This window comes from Chlorocebus sabaeus, chromosome X (genome assembly GCF_047675955.1).
Source record: "Chlorocebus sabaeus isolate Y175 chromosome X, mChlSab1.0.hap1, whole genome shotgun sequence".
Lineage (NCBI taxonomy): Eukaryota > Metazoa > Chordata > Mammalia > Primates > Cercopithecidae > Chlorocebus > Chlorocebus sabaeus.
The window spans coordinates 82,338,747-82,356,405 of NC_132933.1; the positions used below are offsets into that span (position 1 = coordinate 82,338,747).

At 42.0% G+C, this 17,659-nt stretch overlaps 1 protein-coding gene across 2 annotated transcripts in view; it reads left to right on the plus strand.

Annotated features, from left to right (window-relative positions):
* Nucleotides 1-17,111, plus strand: part of TEX11 (testis expressed 11) — a 348,904-nt gene extending 331,793 nt beyond the window's left edge. Inside the window, exons 29-30 of one of the 2 annotated variants that reach the window (XM_007992000.3) lie at nt 16,056-16,220; nt 16,868-17,111. In XM_007992000.3, the coding sequence (XP_007990191.1) occupies nt 16,056-16,220; nt 16,868-16,960 (258 nt within the window). In that variant the 3' untranslated portion in view covers nt 16,961-17,111. The remainder of the gene's footprint in view (nt 1-16,055; nt 16,221-16,867) is intronic. The other variant, XM_037988900.2, reaches the window with a different exon arrangement.
* The last annotated feature ends 548 nt before the right edge of the window (nt 17,112-17,659 follow it).

Below are 17,659 nucleotides of genomic sequence, written 5' to 3' on the forward strand. Positions count from 1 at the left end.
TTTCTTTAAGAATGTTGAATATCGGCCCCCACTCTCTTCTGGCTTGTAGAGTTTCTGCCGAGAGATCTGCTGTTAGTCTGATGGGCTTCCCTTTGTGGGTAACCCGACCTTTCTCTCTGGCTGCCCTTAAGATTTTTTCCTTCATTTCAACTTTGGTGAATCTGGCAATTATGTGTCTTGGAGTTGCTCTTCTCGAGGAGTATCTTTGTGGCGTTCTCTGTATTTCCTGGATTTGAATGTTGGCCTGCCCTACTAGGTTGGGGAAGTTCTCCTGGATGATATCCTGAAGAGTGTTTTCCAACTTGGTTCCATTTTCCCCCTCACTTTCAGGCACCCCAATCAGACGTAGATTTGGTCTTTTTACATAATCCCATACTTCTTGCAGGCTTTGTTCATTTCTTTTTCTTCTTTTTTCTTTTGGTTTCTCTTCTTGCTTCATTTCATTCATTTGATCCTCAATCGCTGATACTCTTTCTTCCAGTTGATGGAGTTGGTTACTGAAGCTTGTGCATTTGTCATGTATTTCTCGTGTTATGGTTTTCATCTCTTTCATTTCGTTTATGACCTTCTCTGCATTAATTACTCTAGCTATCAATTCTTCCACTTTTTTTTCAAGATTTTTAGTTTCTTTGCGCTGGGTACGTAATTCCTCCTTTAGCTCTGAGAAGTTTGATGGACTGAAGCCTTCTTCTCTCATCTCGTCAAAGTCATTCTCCGTCCAGCTTTGATCCGTTGCTGGCGATGAGCTGCGCTCCTTTGCCGGGGGAGATGCGCTCTTATTTTTTGAATTTCCAGCTTTTCTGCCGTGCTTTTTCCCCATCTTTGTGGTTTTATCTGCCTCTAGTCTTTGATGATGGTGACGTACTGATGGGGTTTTGGTGTAGGTGTCCTTCCTGTTTGATAGTTTTCCTTCTAACAGTCAGGACCCTCAGCTGTATGTCTGTTGGAGATTGCTTGAGGTCCACTCCAGATCCTGTTTGCCTGGGTATCAGCAGCAGAGGCTGCAGAAGATAGAATATTGCTGAATAGCGAGTGTACCTGTCTGATTCTTGCTTTGAAAGCTTCCTCTCAGGGGTGTACTCCACCCTGTGAGGTGTGGGGTGTCAGACTGCCCCTAGTGGGGAATGTCTCCCAGTTAGGCTACTCAGGGGTCAGGGACCCACTTGAGCAGGCAGTCTGTCCCTTCTCAGATCTCAACCTCCGTGTTGGGAGATCCACTGCTCTCTTCAAAGCTGTCAGACAGAGTCGTTTGCGTCTGCAGAGGTTTCTGCTGCTTTTGTTGTTGTTTAGCTGTGCCCTGTCCCCAGAGGTGGAGTCTACAGAGACAGGCAGGTTCCCTTGAGCTGCTGTGAGCTCCACCCAGTTCGAGCTTCCCAGCAGCTTTGTTTACCGACTTAAGCCTCAGCAATGGCAGATGACCCTCCCCCAGCCTCGCTGCTGCCTTGCAGTTAGATCGCAGACTGCTGTGCTAGCAATGAGGGAGGCTCTGTGGGCGTGGGACCCTCCCGACCAGGTGTGGGATATAATCTCCTGGTGTGCCCATTTGCTTAAAGCGCAGTATTGGGGTGGGAGTTACCCGATTTTCCAAGTGTTATGGTCTCAGTTCCCCTAGCTAGGAAAAGGGATTCCCTCCGCCCTTGCGCTTCCCAGGTGAGGCGATGCCTCGCCCTGCTTTAGCTCTCGCTGGTTGGGCTGCAGCAGCTGACCAGCACCGATTGTCCGGCACTCCCTAGTGAGATGAACCCAGTACCTCAGTTGAAAATGCAGAAATCACCGGTCTTCTGTGTCGCTCGCGCTGGGAGTTGGAGACTGGAGCTGTTCCTATTCGGCCATCTTGCTGTATTTGTGTTTTACGCTAAATGTTATTACAAAAGAGTCAAAAAGTTGGGGTTTTTTTGTTTTGGTTTCGTTTTTTTGAGACAGAGTCTCACTCTGTGACCCAGGCTGGAGTGCAGTCTCGGCTCATTGCAACATCTGCCTCCTGGGTTCAAGCAATTCTCCTGCTTCAGCCTCCAAATAGCTGGGACTATAGGTACGTGCCACCACACCCAGATAATTTTTGTATTTTTAGTGGAGATGAGGTTTCACCACATTGGCCAGGCTGGCCTCAGACTCCTGACCTCAAGTGATTGGCTCACTTCAGCCTCCCAAAGTGCTGGGATTACAGGTGTGAGCCACTGTGCCTGGTCAAAAACAAATTTTTTTTTTAATTAAAAAGGTTTTTTGTTTTTTGTTTTTTGTTTTTGCGATGGAGTCTCGCTGTCACCCAGGCTGGAGTGTGAGGGCGCGATCTTGGCTAACTACAACCTCTGCCTCCCAGATTCAAGTGATTCTCCTACCTCAGCCTCCCAAGTAGCTGGGATTACAGACATGTGCCACCACGTCTGGCTAATTTTGTATTTTTAGTAGAGACAGGATTTCACCATGTTGGTCAGACTGGTATCAAACTCCTGACCTCAAGTGATCCACCCACCTTGGCCTCCCAAAGTGCTGGTATTACAGTTTATAAAGGAAAAAAGTTGCAGTAAGACAAGTTCGATTTATATTTACATATTTTTTGAGACAAAGTCTCTCTCTGTCACCCAGGCTGGAGTGCAGTGGCACGATCTCAGCTCACTGCAGCTTTGACCTCCCAGGTACAATCAATCCTCCCACCTCAGCCTCCCGAGTAGCTAAGACCATATGTGCGCACCACCACACCTGACTAATTTGTTTGCATTTTTAATAGAGACAGGGTTTCACCATGTTGCCCAGGCTGATCTTGAACTCAAGTTCAAGTAATCTGCTTAAGTAATCTGCCTGCCTTGGTCTCCCAAAGTGCTGAGAATACAGGTGTGAGCCACCACGCCTGGCCAAAGGTTAATTTATTATTAAGAAAGAAAAATACCCTTTAATAAACTGAGTGCAGCTTAGGTATACAGAGTTTATAAAGTCTACAGTAATGTACAAGAATGTCCTATACCTTCATGTTCACTCACCACTCACTCACTGACTCACCCAGAGCAACTTCTAGCCCTGCAAGCTCTATTCATGGTAAGTGCCCTATAAAGGCATACCATTTTTTTTATCTTTCATACCACATTTTTCCTCTACCATTTCTATGTTTAGATACACAAATACTTACCATTGGGTTACAGTTGCCTACAGTATTCAGTACAGTCACATGCTGTATGGGTTTGTAGACTAGGAGCAATGGGCTTTACCATATCGCCTAGGTGTGTAGGAGGCTATACCGTGTAAATTTGTGTAAGGACACTTCTATGATATTCACACAATGATGAAATCACCTAATGATATATTTCTCAGCTTGTGTCCCCATTGTGAAGCGAGACATGACTATCTGCAAATCACAACAGATGGTGGAACATTATAGCAGGGTGACAATCTGATACAAACTAGCATTGACTTACCAAAGCCTAGAATTCTCCTGGAGATGTGTAATTATGGCCTGTGTGAATTTAAGTTTAAAAATAAAAACTTCAACATTGGACATTTGGATTATTTATTTTACTGTCTTCTCGGATGAACAGGAAATTCTATTTCTAAGCCATGAGCCTCCTCTGGACCTTTCAGGTGTGTTTGCCATAGTGACCAATACAAACTGAAATTAGATTGTACTATAACTCCAAGTTGATCAATTTCCATAGTCTCTCTATAAGGCCAAAATTTCTCTGTGCATTTTGTTTTTGCCACTTTCATTCTGTCCAATATATTGCAGTTCCAATTCTCTGGCTCTTGGTTTACCTGTTAGAGAGCTTAATGTTTTTCTACTTTTCTCATGAGTTTCCCATCCATTTATTGCTCATCCCCTGAAACATGACTGGATAGTTAGCTTTTAAATGCAGTGATTAATTTTTTTTTTTAATTTTTTTTTTTTTTTTTTGAGATGGAGTCTCACTCTGTCACCCAGGCTGGAGTGCAGTGGCGTGAACTCGGCTCACTGCAAGCTCCGCCTCCCAGGTTCACACCATTCTCCTGCCTCAGCCTCCTGAGTAGCTGGGACTACAGGCACCCGCCGCCACGCCCGGCTAATTTTTTTGTATTTTTAGTAGAGACGTGTTGGCCAGGCTGGTCTCGAACTTCTGGCCTCAAGTGATCTGCTCACCTTGACCTTCCAAAGTGCTCACGTACTCTTTACCCAGTTCCCCCAACAATAACAAAACTAGAGTACAATATCACAATCAAGATATTGGCATTATCAGAATCAAGACATAGAGCATTGCATTTCTGTCACCACAAGTATTCCCCATGTTTCCTTTGTATAGCCCTCACACTCTTCTCTCCCACTCGCAGCTCCTCCTTAAACCCTGGCAACCACAAATCTATTACCAATTTCTATAATTTTGTCATTTCAAGCATGTCATATAAATGTGATCAAACAGTATATAGCTTTTGAGATTTGGAATCATATAGTACATAACTTTTTGAGATTGGCTTTTTTTGAGACAGGGTCTTGCTCTGTCACTCTGCACGTGGAGCTCATCATAGCTCAGCCTCAGCCCCCCAGGCTTAAGCGATCCTCCCACCTTAACTCCCTGAGTAGCTGGGACCACAGGCATGCACCACCACGCCCAGCTAATTTTTTAATTTTTTTTTTGTAGAGATGGGGGTCTCACTATGTTGCCCAAGATGATCTCAGACTCCTGGACTAAGCAATCCTCCCTCCTTGGCCTCACAAAGTGCTGGGATTATAGGTGTGAGCCACCACACCTGGCCAAGATTTGTTCTTTTCACTTAGCATAATTCTCTAGAGATTCATCAAGTTGTTGTTTGTCACAAAAGGACAAATATCATACATATCCTTCTATTTATATGAAGTACCCAGAGTGGTCAAATTCATAGAGATGGACACCTGCAGGGGAGGCTCCCCAGGAAGAGCTGACTGGGTGTTCATTGGACTCTTCTTGCAGGCTCAAGATTGGCCTTAGCTTGGAGTCACTGGGCTTGGGCTTCTATTTGCCAGTCAGGGTTGTTCACTCAGTTTTACATGAATACTGAATACTGAATACTCAGTGTTTGAAGAATCCAGCAAAATTACTCAAACTCAGTGTTTATGGAAGGGAATAAAATAGTAAGGCATTTACATTTTATATCTCCATAAACAAGCAAAAGTGTCTATCTCTTTCAGACAACAAACATGTCATTTAATTATCTCCATAATAAAAAAAATTATTTAATAAACAATTGAAAAAAAAAAGAAAGTAAAGTGGTGGTCGCCAAGGACTGGGGTTATTATATAATAGGCACAGACCTTTAGCTTTGCAAGATGAAACTGGTTCTGGAGATGGATGGTAGTGAAGGTGGCACAACAATGTGAATGTACTTAATGCCACTGAACTGTTGACTTAAAATCGTTAAGGTGGTTAAATTTTGTGCTATATGTATTTTACCCCATTTTTTTTAAGTCATAGAAAAAAGATCTTTGTCGGGTATTGTAACATTTCTGTCATCTCAGTGTTGGCGTCAATTCATTGTCTTTTTCATTATTTGAGATCTTCCTGGTTATTAGTATAATGAGTAAATTTGTTAAACCTGGACAATTTCATATTTTGTTCTGAGACTCTGGATCTCATTTAAACCTTCTGTTTTAACTTGGTTTCTCTGACCTGCTTTAGCAAGGGAGTGGGCCCAGCCTTGTTACTTCCAGGTAGAGGTAGAAACGAGCCTAAGTTTCTAACTTGGCCTCTGTCATTGATACTCAAGGTAGAGGACTCCTTTTTACTACCGGTCCCTTGGCTAGAGACAGCAGACTTTTCTTGGGGCTTTTTTAGTTTTTTCTTTTTCTTTTTTGGTCTATGTCTGTTGGCATCTCTAGCACCAAGTTTGGGGTATATGAAGCAAAAAGAAAACCCAGAGAACTTACCACTGTGCCAATCCTTGGCTCCAAGGTCTTCCCTTTCTCTACACCTTTCAGAGGTTTCTTATGTTTGTTTTATGTATAATGTTCAGGAGTTCTATTTAGCAGGAAGAATAGGGATAAGTACATCTATTCCATCTCATGGAAGTGGAAATTTCTTGGTTCATTTTTAAGAATATACAAAAGCTTAAATAATGGTGGAGGGAAACCTACACTTAAAGAGAAGGGACAAACCTAATCCTCACAGCTGATGTCAGAGTCATAGAGTCACAAAGGCATTTTGTAACCAAGAAGCCCAGAAGAACACAGACTCTTTCCTTTTACAAAGGAAGCTAAGGTGATTCAAACTACTGAGCTACATTCTCTAAGAGTTTGCTTCGCAAAGCATGATCAGCATCCCCTAGGAGCTTGTTAGAAGTATGGAATCTTAGGCCCCAGACCTACTGAATCAGTCTGCATTTTAACTATATTTTCGGCCGGGCACGGTGGCTCATGCCTGTAATCCCAGCACTTTGGGAGGCCGAGGCGGATGGATTACTTGAGGTCAGAGTTTGAAACCAGCCTGGCCATCATGGTGAAACCCCGTCTCTACTAAAATTACAAAAATCAGCCAGGTGTGGTGGTAGGCGCCTGTAATCCCAGCTACTTGGGAGGCTGAGGCAGAAGAATCGCTTGAACCCAGGAGGTGGAGGTTGCAGTGAGCCAAAATCACACCACTGCACTCCAGCTTGGACAACAGAGTAAGACTCCATCTCAAAAACAAACAAACAAACAAACAAAAAAAAAAAACAATATTTCCAAGGGACTTGTATGCACATTAAAGTTTGAGAAGGTCGGTTATCAATACCTTTGTCTCTTGTTTGGCCTTCTACTAGTTCATTTCATCTCAGTTCCTACTTCTGCCAATCTTATATAAGTTCATAGATTAGGCAATTGGAATCTAAAGGAAGTATAAGGTAAAGCTTCATTCAATGACTGAGAAAATTTAGAACTGGAAACTAACGATCTTTGCAGTTACCTAATTTAAGCTCATTATTTTGCAAACTGAGGCATTTAAAGGTTAAATATCTGACACAAGGTCATACCACTATATAATGGCAAAGCTAAAAATTGCACCCCGTGTTCTTTCTTCATAGGACAATGGTCCTTGGGTTTCTTTCATCTATTTTTTAATAAAATTTTTTTAATTGAGAGGAAGTCTTGCTGTGTTGCCCAGGCTGGTCTCAAATTCCTGGGCTCAAGCAATCCTCCTGCCATGTCCTCTCAAAGTGCTGGGATTACAGGTGTGAGCCCCTGCATCCAGCCTTCTTTCATCTAAATCTTCCTCCTTCCAAGCCTCACGTCTCCCTGAGACTGGAATTGAGGTTCATACAAAGGCATCTTTGAGTCAAGCTTTGATATTGTGTCTCTCCTACAGCTTTGTAGTTTCCTAATTGGTCTCTGGCTCTTCCTTCTCTTCTCCATTTTCTCCTGTGCATCCCTATCAAATATATCTCCCTAAAACGCAACCTTTGCTCTATCACTCCCTTTCCCTCAAATCTTTTAACAACTCTGTATTTCCCAAATCCTTACCTAGACCCTTAAGGCTATCTATCCATAACCTCATTCAACCCCAAAAACAAGACAGAGTTTTTCCCAGGCACTACTCAATATTCTCTTTATCATCAACCTTCACCTCCTTCTCTCCCTTCTTCTTAGAACAAAGCAGAATCTTCCCTGAAGAAAACGTGCCCCTCACTACCAATTTTTATGGAGGTCTCATCTTTTCCAACTCCCTTTTTCTCAGCAGAAGGGACTAAATTACCTGGATCTTTGCTCCATGGTGGTACTTTGTACTGTTTACATACCACCTTCCTATGGCTTCTCTTCACTTAAAACCTATATATCTTAATCACCAATGTTGTCATGTCCTGGACCCACCTTTTCCTTCCTTGGTAACTTCATTGTTATTTTTTATTCTAAGTGACTTTGGCATCCATGTTAGCAATTCTTACACTTCACCGTTTCTGTTTTTTACCCTTTAGCCACTGTCTACATCCCATATAAGCCACCCACTGTGGCACTGCTCCACCTTCAAGATTGGTAGCTAACACAACACTTTTCTATTGAGTATAATCTCCCTTTACTCCCCCATATCTATTCTCTGTTCTCACTTGAACTTCAAATCACTCGTCTTTTCCCACTCTATTATAGTCCAGTCTAACCACCTTTTTTTCTTTTTCTCTTTCTTTTCTCTTCTTTCTTTTCTTTATTTCTTTCTTTGCTTCCTTCCTTCTTCCCTCCCTCCCTCCCTTCCTTCCTTCCCTTCCTTCTCTCTTTCTCTCTTCTTCTGATTATTCCTGCCGTTTCATTTTTTCTCAAACCTGATACCTTGCCACCATCAGTTCTTCTGCTCCTGATCTTGAGCAGCAGAAGCACTAAAGAAAGTTACAGAACCACCTAGATCTGGCCCAGTACAGATTCATTCTGTTACGCTTTCAATGGGTTCTCATTGCTGCTCAGAAATACTTTTATTCCTGTCAACTTTTTGGCAAACTCAAAGTGGCTGCTTCAAACCTTTTCTAACCTCATAAAAACTTAAACCTACCTCATTCCCCATTAGATGATCTCATCATATCATTCCAGTTGAGAAGATCAAGGGCATCACATATGAGATCCCTCACTGGCCCAGGTCTCAACCATAACATTCTACCACTGTACCTATCTACTCACCTTTCCTCTTTTTTCAAAATAAATTTTCTCGACCTTGCACTGTCAGTTCAATCCCCTTCTACTTCCTAAGGCATTTTACTGCCTGTCTATCATTTTTACTCTCTGTCTACAGATTGTTCCATTCTGCTTTCAAGAATGCATAAGTCGCAAACAAATGGAAATATATACCATGTTCTTGGACAGCAAAGCCTTAACAGTATGAAGTCAGTTTCCCTAAATTCGATGCAATAAATTCAGTCAAAATTAAAATCTCAATAAGATTTTTAATGAAACTTGATAAGGTGATTCTAAAATTCTTCCCTGAAAGAAAATGAACCAAAATATTTTTTGTGAAAGAACAAGGAAGGACTTGCCTTATCAAATACTTTTAAAACTATAAAATGATATTAATGTTAAAAGTATGGTATTAGTGCCAAAATCTACAAATAGATTAATAGAACAGGACCGAGCCCAGAAGGAGATCCACATATCTATGAGAATTTTGTATGCAGTAGAGGAGGTATATCACATCACTGAGGGAACAATTGGTAAAATGGTATTGGGACAATTTAAAAAACAAAGTTACATCCTTATTTTTAAACTGAGGGGCATTATAGCATAGTGGTTAAGAGAACAGAATTTGGAGCCACATAGCCAGTTCAAATAAATTCTGGCTACACCATTTATTAGCTGTATGACTTTGGTCTTATTAATTAATTCTTTATACCTCTGTATCCTCATCTGTAAAATAAATATAATAATCATCTCAGTACTTTGGGAGGCGAAGGCGGGAGTATCGCTTGAGGCCAGGAATTCGAGACCAGCCCGGCTAACATAGCGAGACCTTGTCTCTATGAAAAATAAATAAATAAATAAAAGCTTTAAAAAAAGTGCCTACCTTACAGTATTATTAGTGTTAAATAACGTAATATATATAAAGTACTTATAGCAGCACATAGTAAGTACTATATAAGTGGTAGTATTTTTTTTTTTTTTTTTGCCTTATACCATGCAAAAAAATAAAGTCCAAAAGGAAGAAATAAAGAAAATCCAGATAAAGAGCTAAATATAAAATCAAAGCTATAAAAGCATTAGGAAAAAACAGAGGAAAGCATGTTTTAAAATCATGGAATGGAGAGGACCCACTCAGAAGCTGTACAGGAAACAAATAGATTTGGTTACATGAATTAACAAATAACAAAAGATACCACAAAACATTTTAGGCCTGGTACAGTGGCTCATGCATGTAATCCCAGCAGTTTGGGAGGCCGAAGTGGGAGGTTCACTTGAAGCCAGAAGTTTGAGACCAGCCTGGGCAACAAAGTTACACTCTGTCTCTATGAAAAAAAAAAAAAACACACACACACACACACACATTAAGTTTTGTGGGCTTGTTTTGAAATGGAGTTTCACTCTGTCACCCAGGCTGGAGTGCAATGGCATGATGATGGCTCACTGTAGCCTTGACCTCCTGGGCTCAAGAGATCCTCCCACCTCAGCCTCCCAAGTAGCTAAAACTACAAGCGCATGCCACTACACCCAGCTAATATTTTCTATGTTTGGTAGAGATGCGGTTTCGCCATGTCTCCTAGGCTAATCTCAACCTTCTGAGCTCAAGCAACTCACCCTCCTTGGCCTTCCAAAGTGCTGGGATTATACGCATGAGCCATCACACCCAGGCAGATATGTATTTTATACATATGTAATACAATATTACTTTATTTTATTGTTCATATTGTTCTAGCTTTGAAAAAGTCTGGCAGCTTCCCAGAAGGTTAAACATAGTTACCCTATGACCCAGAAATTCCACTGGTAGGTGTATACCCAAGAGAAATGAAAACATGTGTCCAAAGACTCATAGCAAATGTTCATAGCAAAGTTATTCATATAGCCCAAAATGGAAACAACCCAAATGTCTGTTAGCCAATGAATGGGTAAACAAAATGTGATATTTCCATTCAATGGAATATTATTTGGCCATTAAAAGGAATGAAGTATTGACACATGCTATAACATGGATAAACCTTGAAAACATGGTTAGTGAAAGATGTCAGTCACAAGGGCCCACATACTGCCTGGCCCCGTTTATCTTAAATGTCCAGAAAAGGTCAATCTATAAGAGACAGAAATGAGAGTAGTGGTTGCCCAGGGCTTAGTGGGGTAGGGGAGGAGGTTGAGAGGAAATGGAAGGATATTGGCTGGGGGCGGGGGGAATGTGGAGCCAATGGGCGTGGGCTTTCTTTTTGGAGGGATGAAAATATTCCATAATTGATTGTGGTGATGGTGGCAGAACTCTGTGAATACTGTGAATATACTAAAAACCACTGCATTGTGCACTTTAGGTAAACTATGCTTTTTTTTTTTGTATCCTATTTTTATCCTATATTTGTATCCTATTATTTAATTGTATCAGTTTTATAACTGATGCACATACTATTTACTTTGGGAATCTATGGAGAGCCTAAAAGGAGAGGCATTTGTGCTCCAGAATACCTACAATTCAGTTAGAGATCTACATGGCTGCCATATGTATTAAGATGTTAAGGACAGAGAAAACTGGTTTCAAATATGAGGCCCCAAAAACCATCAGAGCAAACACCTCAGTTTGCTGGCATTGATTTGTATTACATGTAGGCAAGTCCGTGTGGCTTTGAGGTCAGTAGCTGTGTGGATGCATTTCTTTATTGAGGATTAATGATTTTCATAAGCAATGCTGGGCATGAGTGCAACTAATGCAAATTAAAATAAAACTCTAGTGTTCCCTAACTCATTGAATGACACCATCATTCTTCTGGTTGCCCAAGCCAGACATCTAGGAGTCATCCTCAGCACCTCCCTCACTCCCACTTCTAATCTATCACCAAGTACTATCAATTTGACCTCCCAAATATCTCTCAAATTCACCTACTTCCTCCTTTCTTCCACCATCAATAACCTAATTCAAGTTATCACCTTTTATCTCAGCTACTTTAGTGATCTCAGGAACCTTTTAACTGGTCTCGTGTCTACTCTTGCTTCCTTCCTTCCTTTCTTTGCCCAGCAACCAAGGTGTTCTTTCCTTTTTTTTTTTTTTTTTTGAGACGGAGTCTCGCTCTGTCACCAGGCTGGAGTGCAGTGGTGCGATCTCAGCTCACTGCAACCTCTGCTTCCCGGGTTCAAGTGATTCTCCTGCCTCAGCCTCCCGAGTAGCTGAGACTACAGGTGCGTGCCACCATACCCAGCTAATTTTTGTATTTTTAGTAGAGATGGGGTTTCACCATGTTGGCCAGGATGGTCTCGATCTCTTGACCTCATGATCCGCCCACCTCGGCCTCCCAAAGTCCTGGGATTACAGGTGTGAGCCACCATGCCCGACCAATCTTTTACATTTTTGAGTATGCATGACCTTTTGAAATCCTCTTTAGTAGTTTCCCATTGCTCTTAAAGACCAAAATCCTGAATGTGGTATACAAAGTCCTGCTAACCTATCTGTCCTCATCTTGAGCCATTCTTTCCCTCACATTCTGCACTGTCAGCCACACTTTACAAGACCACAAATTACCACCTTCCAGGCAAATATGATGGTCTCTTTTCCCTGGCCTTCATTATTGGCCACTGCCTCCTTATTGAAATTCTGTTTTCCTTTTTCCTTTATTTTCTCGCCATTCCTCTGCGTTCTTCTCCCTCTTACCACCCAACTATGAACATTTCCAATATTCTCTACTCTTTGCTACTCTGTATTCTGTACTCTGTCCTTTAAGTGAATTAATGCACTTTAACTATTACCTGAGTTCCAGTCCATATCTGCAACAGCCTGCTTATCTCCAGAGTTACCTCAAGCCAACATGCTTAAAATAGAATTTATTGTTGTCTTTATCCCTTATCCCCAGAAACATGTCCATTTTTTTCTTTCAATGATACCAGCATTCTTTCGGCCAAACTTAGAGCCATTTTCACTTGACCTGTCATTCCCCATATCAAATCAGTTACCAAGTTCTATTGATTCTTCCTTTAAATGATTCTTACATCTGTCCATCTAAATTGTCACTATTTTAGTTCTGACCCTCATCACTTCATTCTTAGATCACACAACTCCCTTTATTTTATTTTATTTTATTTTAATTTATTTTTAATTTTATTTTTTTTTTTTTGAGACAGAATCTCGCTCTGTCACCCAGGTTGGAGTGCAGTGGTGCCATCTCGGCTCACTTCAAACTCCGCCTCCCTGGTTCACGCCATTCTCCTGCCTCAGTCTCCCCAGTAGCTGGGAATACAGGCGCCCGCCATCACGCCCGGCTAATTTTTTTGTATTTTTAGTAGAGACAGGGTTTCACCATGTTAGCCAGGATGGTCTTGATCTCCTGACCTCGTGATCTGCCCGTCTCGGCCTCCCAAAGTGCTGGGATTACAGGCACAAGCCACCACACCCGGCCTCTATTTTATTTTTTGAGACGGAGTTTGGAGTTTCGCTCTCGTTGCACAGGCTGGAGTGCACTGGCATGATCTCAGCTCACCACAACCTCCGCCTCCTGGGTTCAAGCGATTCTTCTGCCTCAGCCTCCTGAGTAGCTGGGATTACAGGCATGCGCCACCATGCCTGGCTAATTTTGTATTTTTAGTAGAGACGGAGTTTCTCCATGTTGGTCAGGCTGGTCTTGAACTCCTGATCTCAGGTGGTCCGCCCTCCTTGGCCTCCCAAAGTGCTGGGATTACAGGCGTGAGCCACGGCACCCAGCCACAACTCCCTTTAAACAAGTCTCCCTGTCTGTGTTTTCCCACACGGAGGTCTGTTCTAAACACCACTGGCATTTCTATCTTATTAAAACTACACTTGCATCATATCACTCTCTTTCTCAAAAAGTTTCAGTGCCTTCCCATTGCCATCAGGATAAATTTCAAAATCTGAAGCCTGTAATGCAAAAACCCTTAACACTCCAGCCCACAAGGTGTTAACAAACGTTCCACATGCCCTGGATTAGACAAAGTTCCGTGGTTTCTTTACTGTAAAACTTCCTTAAACTTTCAGTGAACTAATGTGCATTATAATGCCCCAAAAGGGTGATATATAGAATGCGGCATTTCCAAAATGTATTTGACTAAAGAACTCTATTTTCATAGACCATCTGTTAACATTTCTCATGACACTAGTGTTCTGAGGAAGAACATTGAGGAAAGGCTTAGGAAGCCCCATCCTACATTTCCAGTCTTATTTCCCATTAACACCTCTACATAAATCATCTGCTTAGGCCAAACAACTCTTGGTCTTCCTAAGACATGCTTGTTCTCAGGTACAATCCAAGTCTTCATTTATTCTGTTCTACCCACATGGAATGCCCTTCTCTTTCTCTGAATATCTATATTTTTCTTTTTAATTGAGATTTGGTTCATATATCATAAAACTCACATTAAGGTATACAGTTCAGTGAGTTATAGTATATTCACAAGATTGGGCAACCATCACCATTATCTAATTCTAGAACATTTTCATCATCCCCAAAAGAAACTCTATACCCATTAGCAGTCCTTCCCCATACCTCTCTTCCCCAGCCCCGGGCAACCACGAATCTCCTTTCTGTCTCTATGGCTTTGCCTATTCTGGACATTTCATATAGTCTCTGTATATGTAGATCCTACTCATCTACCCTAAGATCATGTTTGTTTGTTTGTTTAAGTCTTTTTTTTTCATTCATAACATTAAAATCACAACACTCATACCCTGCATCAGACACTGTGCCAAGCTGTGGATATACAAAAGCAAATGTCATTTTACCTTCAAGGGGCTCCTTGCCTAGTGGGGGATACAGGCAGTGCAGTGTTCAAAGTACTATTATGGTGCTGTGAACAAAGTACCAGAGGGGCAAAGAGGTTTGAGCAAGAAATTCAGGAGAGCCAGGGAAATCCTCCCTGAGGAGGTGGCATCTGACTGGATTTGATTCATTTGTTCATTCATTCATTCAGCAAACATCTGTTGTGCCTCTCTTATGTGCCAGGCACAATGCTGGACTCTAAAGAGACAAAAATGCACAAGAAAAATTCCCTGTACCGGCCGGGCGCGGTGGCTCAAGCCTGTAATCCCAGCACTTTGGGAGGCCGAGACGGGCGGATCACGAGGTCAGGAGATCAAGACCATCCTGGCTAACCCGGTGAAACCCCGTCTCTACTAAAAAATACAAAAAAATCTAGCCGGGCGAGGTGGCGGGCGCCTGTAGTCCCAGCTACTCGGGAGGCTGAGGCAGGAGAATGGCGTGAACCCGGGAGGCGGAGCTTGCAGTGAGCTGAGATCCGGCCACTGCACTCCAGCCTGGGCGACAGAGCGAAACTCCGCCTCAAAAAAAAAAAAAAAAAAAAAAAAGAAAAATTCCCTGTACCTCAAGGAACTCAATAGTCTGGAGGAGATACATATATAGCATTTCAAAACAATATGATGTAAGTTATATTAGAGGAATGGACAGCTCGCTGTGGAAACAGACAACTAACTCTGCTTGTGAATTTGAAGAAAAAGTATAAGTCTACGAACTGGACAAGGATGAGGGGTAGTGTTTCAAGCAGAGACTAGACCGCCTCTGACTGGGATATCCCAGTGCTCATTTCTTTAACTGAATGGGAGCACCTAATGTTTGTGTCTCTTAATCACATACCTTGTGAAGTCGTCCTTACATGTGGATGCCTTGTGTCCCCAAAAGCATTGCGCAACCTTTAGGATAAAAGTTTTGTCTTTTCCCTCTTAGTGCCCTCATTATCACAGTGATTTATGTATAGGAATTTCTTTTTGGATCCAAATGAATGAAAGGATGGCAGCTGAGACAGCATTCTTGACACTCTCAAAAAGCTGCTGCCTAATGTGTCTCCTATCACATTTCTCCCTTCTGGGGCTTTAACATGAATGCTTTCTTTGTGTTCCATCTCCTATGCAAGAACCAAGAAAGTAGCTTCTTAGACTAATACTTTTCACTATTGCAAAGTGTTGTGAAGAAGCAAATATAATCTTGTGATTAGTCGTGTTAAAGACCACTGATAAGGCTAAGGGACCATCTTAGAAATGTGTGCTGTGTTCATAGCTAGGTAGATATTGTTAACTCTGAAGATGAATATAATTTCTACTCCAAATATGGACTAATTCTGGTGACAGAAATTAAGAAATTCAATACAACTGCTTCTTGACAACTTTCTCCAAAAAGTAGAGGTAGGTATTAGGGAGATGATTGACTGAAGACAGAATCAAGGGAAGCCCCAAACAGTATACAGGTTTTTCTCCTGCTTCAGGGAGATTAGGAATCTTTCTAATTCTTTCCTTCAGTCAAAGAGGGCCTCGGTTTATGTTTCTTCATGAGATCTTGCTATGGAACATTCTACAGCTGACAAACCTTCAAAGTGCTCTCCTCCTACACTCTCCAGGAGCACAGACCTTCCTCAATGTCAGCCGAGCTCCCACTGTTTGTTTAGTAATAAAGGGAATGGCATGGATACAGGTAGTGCCACAATGAACTGTGACAGTAATCACTGCAAAATTTCTGTTCTTGGATTTCAGAAAGACTACCCAGAAATGGAGATTCTCTGGCTGATGGTCAAGTCCTGGAATACTGGAATACTTATGTTTAGCAGGAGCAAGTATGTATCTACTGAAAAGTGGTGTGGCCTGGCCTTGCGTTTCCTTGACCACCTTACCTCCTTCAAGGAAAGCTATGAAACTCAGGTGAGGAGGGAGAGGGCTAGGGCAGATGACATGCCCTAGGGGGCAAGAGGTTGTGGCTGGGCTCTCCACAAGGACTCAGCCCCATCCTCCTTGGCTAGGAAAGGATCTTGCTCATTGTTCCTCTCAGTGGTTCCACATAACCTCAAGAATTAGGAGACCATAAACAGTAATTCCTTAGAGCAAAAACCAAGAAGGACAGAGAACAGGGGGAAACTTAAGGATAGCAAATAGAATCTAATTAAGAGGAATGCCAAGAGTGAGCTCTGGAAAGATGCATCACTGTCAGTGCCAGTGCATGTGGGAAAGGACTGGCCTCTGCTCAAAGCAATAACTGTTGAAAAAGGCATCTTCTCCAGGAACTATTCTCAATTACAGAGTTCTGGGCCATTGGCTAACCAGGAGAGGTTTGGTGGAGAAAAAGCCTTGTTACCAAATAAAAGCAAAGGATATTTTATAGTTAAGTATCTTCTCCCTTATAATAGGGGATTCCTTTTCCTCAAGAGAGGACTGTATTTTCTCCCCAAATCTGAGATGCTTCAGATCTCCAAAGGTAACAGTCAAACTTTCATGCCTTCACCATGGGTCTGGGAAGCTTTCCCATGTTTCCTTTTCCCTTCAAGAAATCTATTTGTTGTTCTCTTTCCCAGATGAATATGCTGTATAGTCAGCTTGTGGAAGCAGTGAGTAACAACAAGGGCCCAGTTTTTCATGAACATGGCTACTGGAGCAAGTCAGATTAGGCAAGCTCACGGCCACATGAAGAAGATACGTTGTCCTGAGATGCTGTTTAAATTTTTGCCAGAGTTTCTCTTGAGCTTTTGTTTCTGTTTCCTCAGACCCTGTTTTCATGTTGTTGAATAAACTTTCTAAAATAAAAGCATGTTGAATTTACCTTGGTGACCAGCTCATTTCTGGGGGACAAACAAATTTTCCAAAGTGCTAAGGATGATATTGAAACAGACCATGTGAGAGCAAGATGGTTTATGCCCCATGTGAACAAGAGAATGTTCATCCCAGTTCAACACAGATCGCATTTTATTCCCAAAGTGCTCAAATTCCCAATCCCTGAAGATAACAAAGAATCCCAGACTCTTATTTGGAAGGACCTTAGTGGTCACCAAGGCCAGCATTTATCTGGTTCATGAAATCTCTCTGACATCCTTGAGAATCAGTTGCCCAGTTTCTAACAGAACTTATCCCAGGCCAGGCGTAGTGGCTCTTGCCTATAATTCTAGCACTTTGGGAGGCTGAGGTGGGCAGATCACTTGAGGCCGGGAGTTCAAGACCAGCCTGGTCAATATGGCAAAACTCCATCTCTACTAAAAATACAAAAAAAAAAAAAAAAATTAGCCAGGCATGGTGGCACGTGCCTTTAGTCCCGGCTACTTGGGAGTCTGAGGCAGGAGAATCGTTTGAACCCAGAAGGCAGAGGTTGCAGT